We start from the raw sequence: 12,433 nt of genomic DNA on the forward strand, positions 1-12,433 counted from the left end.
ATGAATAAATATTGCCAGGAAATTGGGCGCATCTTCCATGACTGAAAATGTACAGTAATGAGAACACTGTGAAATATTTAGAAAATCTTTTTCCATATTTTTTCTTACAACAGATGTTCCTCCGCCAGGAGAAATAGCAATTCTCCATGTAGGCAGTGACACTGTTTCTCTTGGCTGGACCTTCACTGATCCCTCTGTTCGATGTTCTTTTCAACTGACCATCACCTGCAACACACAGACAGAGAGTTTGTACATCAGAGATTCCAGTACTGCAGATGTTGAGGGACTCCATCCTGGGACTGAGTATACTTTCAGCATCAGAAGGGTTGCAGAAAGTGGAAATCAAAGCAAAGCAACCTCTATATCTGTAGTAACTGGTAAATATGTCAAATATTGTTATCTAGATTTTTGCTTCTTGAAATCAACTCAAATCGCTCTGCATCAGTGTTGAAGTAGATAAACTACACTTTGAAATAAATGTGTCAGTGATGTAGTGGCAAATAAAAACGGGTAAACTCCAGTTGATGAGCATCATAAAGTGAATAACCACTGATAGATACACAAATCAGTTCTATTTTCAGAAAAGCATTTATGTTTATTTTTCTTTTGCTCATCAGCATTTCCCCAATAATATCTTTCCCCAATATTATCTTCATAACACAGTTTGATACTACTTACAATGATCTATACTATCAAGTTATATCAAACAGATTTATGTGACACTTAAAAGATTGTAAACTATATTTCTGCAAATAAAAAGTGGGTAAAGTGATTGTACTCTCCACTAGATCCATGATGCATGGATGAGAGGGAACTTGAATTTCTAGTTTGGAGTGAAGGCTTTTCATTTTATTTTTCACAGAGTCTCTCCCTCCTGAGAAGATAACGGTCTATCAGGTCAGCACTGACTCAGTGTCTCTGAGTTGGGACGCCCCTGCTGGTGAAGTGGGAGGTTACATCGTGGCCTGTTGCTGTGAAGGAGAAACTGTCCAGGAGCTGACAACAGACACCAACAGCCTGACGTTCAGCAGCCTGAGTCCAGGGGTGAAATACTCCTTCTACGTTTCAACACGACTGAAGAACGGAACACGAAGCAAGCCTGCTGTGACATCTGCTCACACAAGTAAGTTATTTTCATGCTAATAATACTATTACTGCTACTACTAATACTTTAATAATATAATTATTTATAATTTAATAATGAAATTTTGTTTAGCACTTTTTGAAAGACTTTTGAAAGAAAGTACTTTAACACTTCATAAATGCCAATTAAATAATTAAGAAAAATGCTTAAACTTAAAAACAGGATAAATAATAAACTAGGTTAAAACAAAGACAACCCTGTTCAGATTTTATACCCCAAATTCCAAATAAATGTATTTTGAACTAATTTTATAACAAAAAGAAATGTGCAAAAAATTCAAGGGATGTGAATACTTTTTATAGTCAATGCATATGATTTGTAGATTAACACTTGATTCGGAGACCTTTTCACTTTACCTCTTTATGTGTTGCTGATGAACAGTGGGTTGGCTGTGTAAATCAGGCAGAATGCAAAGTCAGGATGCAAAATTCCTCATTGCCAGAGATCACTGGTTACATCAGGCTACATTGCAAATTTATTTGGCCTATGATTCAATTAATTGTGGATTTATACTTTAGAAACTTAAAACAACTGATACAAATGTGTTTAAGATATTCAGCATTATCTTTGTATTCACAGAGACACACTTGGAGAGCTTTTTGGAAGACCTGGGGTTGGAGCAGCACTACACAGAGAAGCTATCACTGAGCACAGTACTTCAGATTGATGAGAAGACCTTTGCTGATGAATCTGCTAAGTGTCATTCAGATCTTCCATGGTGTTTTCTGAAGAAGTTAATGATGGTTAATGTGACAGCTAGGAATGTGAAATGTACATCAGTATGTGAGTCAAACTGTGATGCTTCCTCTGGGAATACAGATTTCGATTTTGATGATCTGGTCAACAGTCCAAACTTGGGTGACATGTTAAACCCCTTAGACATTATCACTGCTCTCTTTCTGTGCTCCAATGGTTTCATACAGCAGGAAATGGTGTTGAAAATGTCCATGTGCCAGTTTTCAGTGCCCCTGCTGCTTCCTAATAGTGACACAAAACAGTGCACACTCATGCTCTGGGCCATGAGAGACATTGTCAAGAAGTACAGACCTCAGTCACTTTCAGAATCCAGGGGCTTTATTGAAGAGAGAATTGTTCTCTCTGAACTTCCAATGGTGTCTTTTGTGAGACTGGGTGAGTGCTCCTTGTCCAAGTCAGAGATTCTCAACAAGCTTCTGAGCAATTCCCAACAGTATCACGACACCTTTGTTCACCGCGACATGGAGTGTGGTGATAGTCCAAGGAGAATATCAAATGGATTGGCTGAAATTAGTTGGTATCTTCCCTGTGGGAACAAAAACATTGATATTTTTGGTGAGCCGGTAGCTGTAGCTAACCTCAGGGGGGACATCGCTTTGTTTGAAGCACAATACTCCTTTTTGTGCCAGACATCTGCAGCAGTTTTTGTGTTCTTTGACAATTTGGACTCTGAGTACAGGCTACTGACCAGCCAACACAACAAGGCACAGGTGTTCTTGGTGGGTAACCAACAGAGCAAGAGTTTCAGTCTTGATGCTCTAAAAAAAATAGCAACTGAGTTGAACTTGAGGAAAAGCAACATCATTTTGAAGACCAAGCAGATGAATGATGCAGACTTTGTCAAAAACTTGCGAAAAACAGTCAGGGATGCAGTTGAGAACTCAAAGACCAAGATGCGAGTTGAGCAGATGGCTGATATTGCCCATGAACTGGGAATCTTGGTTGATGAGGATTCCCCAGAGTGTCAGAGTGCCAAGCAAAATGCAGATGCCATCACTGCAGAAATACAAGACATCCCACAGTACAAAGAAGCCCAGCTTCCCTTGCAAGGTCAAATATGGAAAGAATTGACTCGTTTAGAGAAGGAAGAATGTAGGCTTCAAAAAGCCGGGGCTGAAAACATAGAAAAGTACAAAAGTGATCTCCTAGTACAGAAAAAAAAACTTAGGGAACAGCAGAACTGTTATGACATGTCAAATGCAATGACACTCTTCATAAAGGCAATATCCAGCACAGGGATAGAGAGGTCTTATTTCCTGAAATGGATGCGAATTAACCTTGATAACCTGTCTCGAGAAAAACTATCTGGCCTCAGGGAGCAGTACAAAGAGAAATGCCAGAAGTCTGAAAACAAAGAGGAAATTAAAGACCTTGACAGACAACTTTCCAACAGCTCATTGGGGACTGAACACTTCTTGCGTGAAATGGGTCAAATCTATGAGGCTGCAGTCTCCCTTCCAGAAACTGACCCATCACGTCAACAGCTACAGCATCTGCCCAAACTGTGTGCAGAATTGCTCCTTGATGGATTTCCCTTGGAGCTTGTAGATGGAGATGCATCCAACATACCGCTGAGATGGGTGAGTGATGTTCTCTCTCAGCTGAATACCTTGGTGTGTCCAAAGAACAAGATACTGGTGGTCACAGTTCTTGGAGTTCAGAGCACAGGAAAGTCCACTCTCCTTAACACCATGTTTGGAGTGCAGTTTGCAGTCAGCAGTGGTAGATGCACTAGAGGTGCCTTTATGTTGCTCATCAGAATCAACGAAGACTTCAAAAAAGTCCTGAACTGTGACTTCATGGTGATCATTGACACTGAAGGCCTAAAGTCACCAGAGCTTGCACAACTGGATGATAGCCATGAGCATGACAATGAGCTTGCAACCCTTGTTGTGGGGTTGAGTGACATAACAATTATCAATATTGCAATGGAAAATTCAACAGAAATGAGGGACATCTTACAAATTGTAGTCCATGCTTTTCTCAGGATGAAAGAGGTGGGCAAAAAGCCCAAATGTCAGTTTGTTCACCAGAATGTGTCAGATGTGTCAGCCCATGACAAGAACTTAAGGGACAGGAAACTACTGTTTCAACAGTTGAATGAGATGACCCAGGCAGCAGCCAAAATGGAAAAGAAAGAGGAGAACAAGAGCTTCACTGATGTGATGGAATACAATCCAGACACCGGGAACTGGTACATCCCTGGACTGTGGAATGGGAACCCACCAATGGCCCCAGTTAATGCAGGGTACAGTGAGGCTGTTTATGATCTCAAGAAGAACATTATCAAAATTTTGGGAAATTGTGAGTCATCTACTAGTGAGATCTTGGAGTTTATGGAGTGGACAACAAGCCTGTGGAATGCCGTAAAATATGAGAACTTCATCTTCAGCTTCAGAAATAGCCTGGTGGCTGATGCCTACATGAGGCTGTGCACAGAGTTCAACAAATGGGAATGGGAGTTCAAAAAACAAATGTACACATGGGTTACCCAAGCTGAAACAAGAATTTCAAACTTTGGTACAGTTGCTGAGAAATCTGAGACGTCTGACATGAGAGAATTTCTCAGTCATTTGAAAAGTGAAGCTTGCTTAGAGCTGTCTAAATGGGAGAAAACTCTCCTTGAAAATCTGACACAGTACTTCAAGCAAACAGATGGAAATGTCTATCTAGTAGAGAGATACAGAGAAGACTTCTCAAACAGTGCGAAAAGCCTTCGACGAGAAATGCAGAGCTCTGTACTTAATCAACTTGAAGCAGCAGCTGAAATCAGACAAGGAATGACAACACTTGATAGAATCAAGGAGAGCCATACAAACAAATTAGAACAGAAAGTGCTTGGATTGATTGAGGAATGCCGTAAGAGAAAAGCCCGGATGACAGACGAAGAGCTAGACAGAGAATTTGATAAGATGTGGGATAAAACAGTGAGTGAATTATCCTTTGCCAGATTAAAGACTGATGACATCTTTGCTAAGGTGTATCACCACCTGAGGACAAATTTAACACACAAGGGGAGTCATGCCAGTGAATTAGTGTGTCAAAAAAACCTGCGTGATTGTGGAATAGAGCCTTTCAAATATACAGCTCAGGGACTCTTTAACCGATTTAAACACGGGATGAATAAATTCTTCAACATCCAAGATCACACAACGGCAGTACAAAGATTGGCTGACAGCATCATAGCTGCTTGCACACAGTCTGTGACTGAGAAAGTGGAAAGGAAAACCAATTATCATGACAATTACATCCTGGAGATCCTACACATGATTGACGAGAGGCTGATTAGCAATCGAGATATGAAGACAGATATTGAGTTTGAAGTTTCTCTAAAACAGCACATCTGTGGAGTTGCAGCCAGAGAGTTTCAGAAAATGCATGAAGACTTCATACAAGTGAATGACCCTTGGAGATGTCTCAATCAGTACAAAGAAAAGTATCGTGCTGATTTTAAAGATCTGTTCCATGCACGAGACCAGTGCCAGAAGAAAGCAGCAGAATTCACCAACCTCTGCTTAAAGCCTGCAGTGGAAGCCTATGTCAACAGTTCCTTGGGTCCAGATATTATTGAGGAAATGTTGACAAGCAAAAATTCACTGCAATTTAGCACGCGGACATTTTTCCAGTACTCAATTTTGAAGGATTTGCTTTCAAAGGATAAATTTGAGAGCTATTTGAGCTACATTTGCTCATACGAAGATTGTGTAAAGAAATGGATATTTGAAAAAATTGTGGAACACTTCTCAAAGGGGTCTACAAAGTTTGAATTGGAGGATCGACATCTGAAAGCAAGTATCAAGAGTATAAACAAGGCTATCACAAAGGCCCAAATGGATAAGAATGGCAACTTGATGAAATTTGTTGAGGATATCTGCAGGGAACTTGGTGATGAACTGGTAATTTCACCGGACGCTCTCGGAGCTTTCATGACCCTAAACAATGCAAACCAGGAACAGTTTGCTCATTGGCTCACAGCATGTGTGGAAGAGATGGGACAAGCTCTTAGGGACACATTTAAAAAAACGGACATCCAGATGAAACTAAAACAGCTTCGTGTCAAGCCCCAGAATGAGCTTTTCACCAAGGTGATTGGATGTGGTAAACAGTGTCCATTCTGCACAGCACCTTGTGAGGCAGGAGGTAAAGCTCATGCTGAACACTGGGCTTCAATACATCGGCCAGAGGGTCTTGGTAAATTCAGATTTATTGACTCAGGCAAACTCGACACTGACATATGTTCCTCTCTTGTGATCACAGAGTGCTCATTCTGCTGCCATGCTACAAATTATAAAGATCACCCTTACAAGAATTACAAAGACATTTTCCCTGACTGGAAAATTCCTCCAGATGGAAGCCTTGAGGCATCAGACTACTGGAAATATGTGATGGCAAAGTTCAACAAGGAGTTTGCAAAAGAATATGATGCAAAGCCTGCTGATATTCCTCAACCCTGGAAAGACATTAAAAGGAAGCAAGCAGAAAAAAGCCTCAAAGAATCATTTGGCATCAAGTGAGAGGCTCTTGATTTGACTGAGCTGAGGTCTACAACTTCTACTGAGGGATATTGGGATCTTATGACAATTTCTGATATGGCAGACAATAATCATCACAAATTGTAACAAACATAAGATCACAAGGTTTAAATCAATGCTAAAACACAATCCAGAAATTATTTTTCACCACTATCTCTATGTCGACATTAACATAATACAAAGTCATTGCGAATAGTGTTTCTCTTTACCTGATAGAGTACCTCTATGATTGTAACTTCCACTGTTTAGTGGAAGGATCAGCATTAACTGTGGTTGTTTTGATATGTTATAGTCTTATATACCTTTTCATACTTTGAGTAGATGTACAGTATATGTCAGGAGTGCACAGCATTTCATTCCAATTTGCATTCAAGTTTTGATTGCTGTGGTGGAGGAAGTTCATTACATTTTTTGAAAGTTGTAACAAGTAAATGAAAACAAGATGTCTGTTAAATGTGCATCTCCAAAGTAGCAGAATACTGAAGTTAAAATTTGTATTATTTAATTCAGCATATCTTTTTGTTACAGTGAAATATTTGATGCATACTTTGTACAGTTTTAAAACATTTAAGACCATTCACACAGTCTACATAGTCTGTCTAATCTGTGGTTGTTCTGATGTTATACTCTTAAATACCTTTTTGTGCTTTGAGTCAATGTATCTCATTTCTTTCCAATTTGATATAATCAGAGTTTGCATTCATGTTTTGATTGTTGTGGTGAGGGAAGTTCATTACATTGATGTTTGAAAGCTGTAACAAGTAAATGAAAGCAACAAGATGTCTGTTATGCACATCTCCAAAGTGACAGAATAGTGAAGTTAAAATTTTTGTTTTCAGTACGATCTCTGATCTTTTTCTACTCTAATTTCAGAATCTAGAAATATGTTTGTTTTTTGTTTCAGTGAAATATTTGATGTATATGTAGTTTTGAAATTATTAAGACCATTCAAACAGTATATATGTGCTATGTTTGCTATATGCATTACTTTGATCTGTTAATTGGTTCAATAATCATTAAATTGAGAGCACAGTAAATAAAGAGACAAAATCAGCAGACTGGCCATTAATGTCTTTAATGTTTCCCAGATCAGAATCACAGCATACAGTGTGTAATAACTTACAACTCACCTTATTTATCTATATAGTTTTACTTTACTTGTTTTTTTTTTTTTAATAATCATCTTTTTTTAAATTCCATTATTTAACATTTTTCTTCATCTCAAGTCTTGGGTTTCTGAATTCAACAAAGAATGTAAAAACAAGACAACAGGTTAATCATGTGCTTCAATGCACCTTTGTCCAGACACAGGATCTCTAAATGATCTTGATATGTTTTATGTGTCATAATCTGTCAGATTGACTTGAACATTGTATACTACTGATCACAATTCTTCAAAAGGATGGCATTACTTTTCCTGGTAAATAATTGCACGTAATGTTGAATTTGCATCACAATTCATGAAAAAAAATCCTTGGCCCACATGTGGGACCTCAGTACTGTATGAGGACATGAGGCATCTTGTTATCAAAGCCCTCATGTCTTTCCCATATGGGATTAAGTGGCTACATGTAAACACTGCTACATGTCAAGAGAGTGAACATTTAATTGACTGTACTTGTATTTAGTGTGTCAGTTTAGAAGTGCTGACCATGAGTCACTGGCCAGTTCCCTACACCATTGCATTAATTAGATGCTGAAAGGCAAAGCTGGATCTTGATCAGCGCTCTTATCCTCTGGGATGTTTCCATAAATACAGGCCCTTGACTCCAGAGTCACACAGATCATGCATCACAGATGCATCAGTAGTACACTTAAATCAAGACATACTTCAAATAAATGCTTTCAAAAAGAGAAAACACTTGTAGTGCGCTTGACTTAAGGTGTCTAGAACAACCCCAGAACCAGCAATGAAACCATCATCTTTAAGGCAAATTAAACCAAGCAGACACTAGGCCTAGTTTATCCAGAGCAAATACCAGCTGTGGCATTATGAAGCTATATGTGCCTCTGCCATGTGGGAGCTGGGATGGAGATTAATCTCTGCTACGGTGACTGCTTTTCCTGGTGAGGAATCATGAGGCTACAGGATGCCCACGCCATGATGGGCAACTCTGGACCAAGATGGACTGAAGAGTAACTTTCTAATTCCATGAAAAGACTTCATACTTTGACTCATACTCTAGTGTTAGCTTATAAAATAGACAAGGAAAAGAACAGACCAAACTAAATACCTTTTGTTGCTGTTTTCACCTCCGGAGGTGTCATTGTAGTTGTATTGTGGTGGTGAAGTTTCCTTCACAGCCTCCCACTGCCTTCTTATTCACAGGAGTGAGTATAAAAGGGTTCGTATGGATCTGATGGGACGTAACAGACTAGCAGGGTAGACTCCTGGCAAACATTGTGGATAGCAAGATGGCCATGCCTTTGAATGTCTTTGTTTATGAGATTGTTCATCTAATTAACCAGGAACAGTGTTTAAATGATGAAATAAAAATAAAGAATTTACAAACCTGGTCCAAGGGAAAGCTGTCAAAGTCTTTTGGCCTTGTCCATATTTGGGCATGTCTAACAACATCAGATTTTCCAACGATGTATTTGGTTTAGCTCTACGACAAAATTTTAATTTTCACATTTCAGGGACACAAGCCATCCCAGGCCTAGTTTCACAGAGCACTTTGAAAGCCCAATATATAAAATGAAGCTTTTTGTTTCTTTGTCGTAGAGCTAAACCAAATACATCGTTGGAAAGGTCTCGACCTGGAGAGTAACATATGTCAGTATGAAGATTCTACATGGCTCCTGCTTTGAAATACTGACCTTTGAACCTTGACCTCAGTGTATGTTTGAAGGCTTATAATTCAGCAACAAAAGGGGTTACAGACATGGGACCAACTGTTATAGAGAATTCTTGACCTCAGCTATCATGTGAGTATAGTCAACAACTGGGGCACTGTTAAATATGGGTAAAATATGGTTAAAATTAATTTTCACCCATTTAACAATTAGATATTTAAAATCTGATTACACAAATGTGTTTACCATCCCCTTAAACTCCTCAGTGTACTTTCAATTCAGTATTTACAACTTCCAATTCTAGGAAAAACACTAATATTTTTAAAAAACTACAATTCCCTAGAGCCGCGCCATGCAGCTTGATACAAATCAACCCACAGTTGTAGTTCTTCCAGTTTGCAAATTAGGGTTGTAAATCTAGGGTTGTAAAAAGATATATCTACTGAATATCTAGTACAGCCGAACTAGTAATTACACTGCATCTAAGAAAAAGTAAAGATGTTGGTTTATTTCAGATATTTCAGCCAAAACAGGAGTCACACACACACGTTGGATGACGTGGCTCACGGAAGGGCATTGTGGGTGGACTTGACGCGTTCGAATCCTGTTTTGGCTAAAATATCTGAAATAAACCAACCACCTTTACTTTTTCTTAACATAGATCACCTAGATGCAGTGTAATTATTAGTTCGGCTGTACTAGATATTTGATATATTCAGTAGATATATCTTTTTACGACCACTTTGCAAACTGGAAGAACTACAACTGTGGTTTCAGCGATAGCAGCGTACATAGCAACCACCATAGCAACGGTAAAAAAGCCTGAATGAATCTTCATAATAACTAACAAACTAAACATCATATACATTCACTGAACAAAGATTATGAAAATAAAATGCACATTTCTCGCTAGAAATGTTATCAAAACGCACTTTAATGCCGAAACTATCTTAAAATATTGCATTTTCCACTGAGAATAAAAGGAATGTCAGCCATTTTTTTTTTCGCTGCAGAGAGAAACTTGACAGTCACGTGAAGTGGACGCAGACCAATGTAGCCAGTCCCTGCGATGATCCAGCTTACCAATAGATGATAACAGCCTACTGAGCCAATTAGGAGGTAGAGTAGGGCCATACTACCTCAAATATATGGTCCCGATGACAACTGATAACGGCCATTTAATCGGCTGATAACATCCGAAGTGGGTGTGGCAGACCGTTATCTTTTCAGGAGGGAGAGGCTGTGTGAAAAATAAAATGAAAAGCCTTCATTCCAAACTGGAAATTCAAGTTCTCTCTGTACATGTCTGCACAACAAGGGCGGATATTTCATTTCACTGTTGGGGGAGACAATAAACAGAAAAATTTCTCAAGAGCAATTCCTGAAGGGGACACCAAAGGTGCCGCCAAAAGTACTGTTGTATTAAATGTATATAGAGGTCCATTATGAAACATTTCCATAAGCACTTCATTCCTTTCTTATGAAGATTTTATCAAATTGCCTTTGATATTACTGGGGTCTTTCTACTTGGCGTTTCGGTGCACTGAAAAATGATCGGATGTCTGTTTTTCTTTTCTCTGCCATTTTAACTGACTGGCTGACAAATAGACACACACACACACACACCCCACACACACACACAGCATGCAGGTTATTTACAGTAGTAGGTGAGATGCAACACCTATTAACTGAACTAAAGCTAATATATGCCTAATTAGATTTAGTTTTCCCAAAAAAGCAGATCTCTAATGTTTTGCTGTCAATGTGTAAAAGTCCAGAACGCTATGAAGCCTGTCAGAAACTTACTTCAGGTCTTTTTTAAGAATTAAGTCTTCATTTATTTCCAAAATTATAAACAAAATTACATAGTGGCAGCCATTTTACATTCAGTAAGAAAAAAAGAATAAACTTAGAACCTAATTACGTAGGGTAAGTTAATCTTAGATAGCCTATTATATTATAGAAATATTACTGTTACCATCTACAAAAGATCATTTTGGTATGAAAACCCGCATTTTAATTTAACCAAGTATCCTGTATCATAAATACATGTCTGGCATTTGTAACAAACCAAACCGCTTGAAAATCGGTCGAAAATTCAGCGAGTTATGACGATTTTAATTGTGGACAGACCTCCTGCCTCCATACACATACATGCATTAGGAGACGCGGCTCCGTGCCAACACGTTGACACACAAGATTCAACCGCGAGGTAACGGAGCGAACAAAAGGCAGGTAGGCAGTGGACCAAACCACTGTGAGGCATATGAGGGGGGGGGGGGGGGGGGGGGCGCAATCTTTAGAAACTTAAAAACGCATTGTTTTGCGTCTATAATTAGCACAAGTGCTTTCAATGCATATTATTATATTATTTAAAATTATATAGTTATGTTTACAATGATATATTGAGGGGGACAATTCTCTGTTTTTCCCAGGAAGGGGGGGTCCGGACCCCCCTGTCCCCCCTGTAATTTCCGCCCATGCTGCACAAGTAGGCTAATGAAAGATTGAAAACCTTTCAAATGTGCACAGCCACTCCCAAAGCAAAATCCAACTAGGGCGTGTTTTTGTTCGTCATTAAAATTGCAAAAAATGTATTTACAATCCTCATTTTTTTTTATTTTGAAAACGCAGGTCTTTAAAGCCCAAATATTTGGAAAAAATAATGGAAAGATGAGACCATAGCATTTCCAGTACTTCAGAAATTTTAATTTAAAATCCCAACACCAGCCCATGCCCTTTCTGTATTTTTCTAATAGAAAAAACACATGAAAATACAGGCAATAAAATGGTTAAAAGGCATATATAATGGATTTAATATGGCGCGTTTTGGCGCAGAGATCCAAAAAAAAATGAGAGGCGGAGGCGCGCCCGTGTGGCCCTGCAAAATGTTGTTCTGGTGCTGTTGCTTTGGTCTGAATCTGTGAGATAACCACGCCCCATTAATTTGAATATAACAGATGGAAATAAAAAGAGCTGGGAAATAAATGTGGCATTAGGAAATAAAAGTCCCCTGAAATAAATAAAAGTAGTCCTTTGAAAAACATGATTTTGAAACAAAAACCTATTTATTTATTTATTGAACTATATTGACTCATTTATATATTTATATTTATTTATATATTTATATATTTATTGCCTCATTTATTTATTTCAGGATTTATTTCATAGCCATATTTATTTATTTCATTTAGGCATATTTATT

At 38.5% G+C, this 12,433-nt stretch overlaps 1 protein-coding gene across 1 annotated transcript; it reads left to right on the forward strand.

Moving 5' to 3' along the window:
- Window positions 1-47: 47 nt before the first annotated feature.
- LOC139923326 (interferon-induced very large GTPase 1-like) lies at window positions 48-6,940 on the forward strand. Its single transcript, XM_078291722.1, has 4 exons — window positions 48-54; window positions 114-377; window positions 863-1,123; window positions 1,724-6,940. Exons 1-4 carry the CDS (start codon window positions 48-50, stop codon window positions 6,412-6,414), a joined length of 5,223 nt encoding a protein of 1,740 aa, XP_078147848.1. The 3' UTR covers window positions 6,415-6,940.
- Window positions 6,941-12,433: the final 5,493 nt, after the last annotated feature.

This window comes from Centroberyx gerrardi, chromosome 23 (assembly GCF_048128805.1).
Source record: "Centroberyx gerrardi isolate f3 chromosome 23, fCenGer3.hap1.cur.20231027, whole genome shotgun sequence".
Taxonomy (NCBI): Eukaryota; Metazoa; Chordata; class Actinopteri; order Beryciformes; family Berycidae; genus Centroberyx; species Centroberyx gerrardi.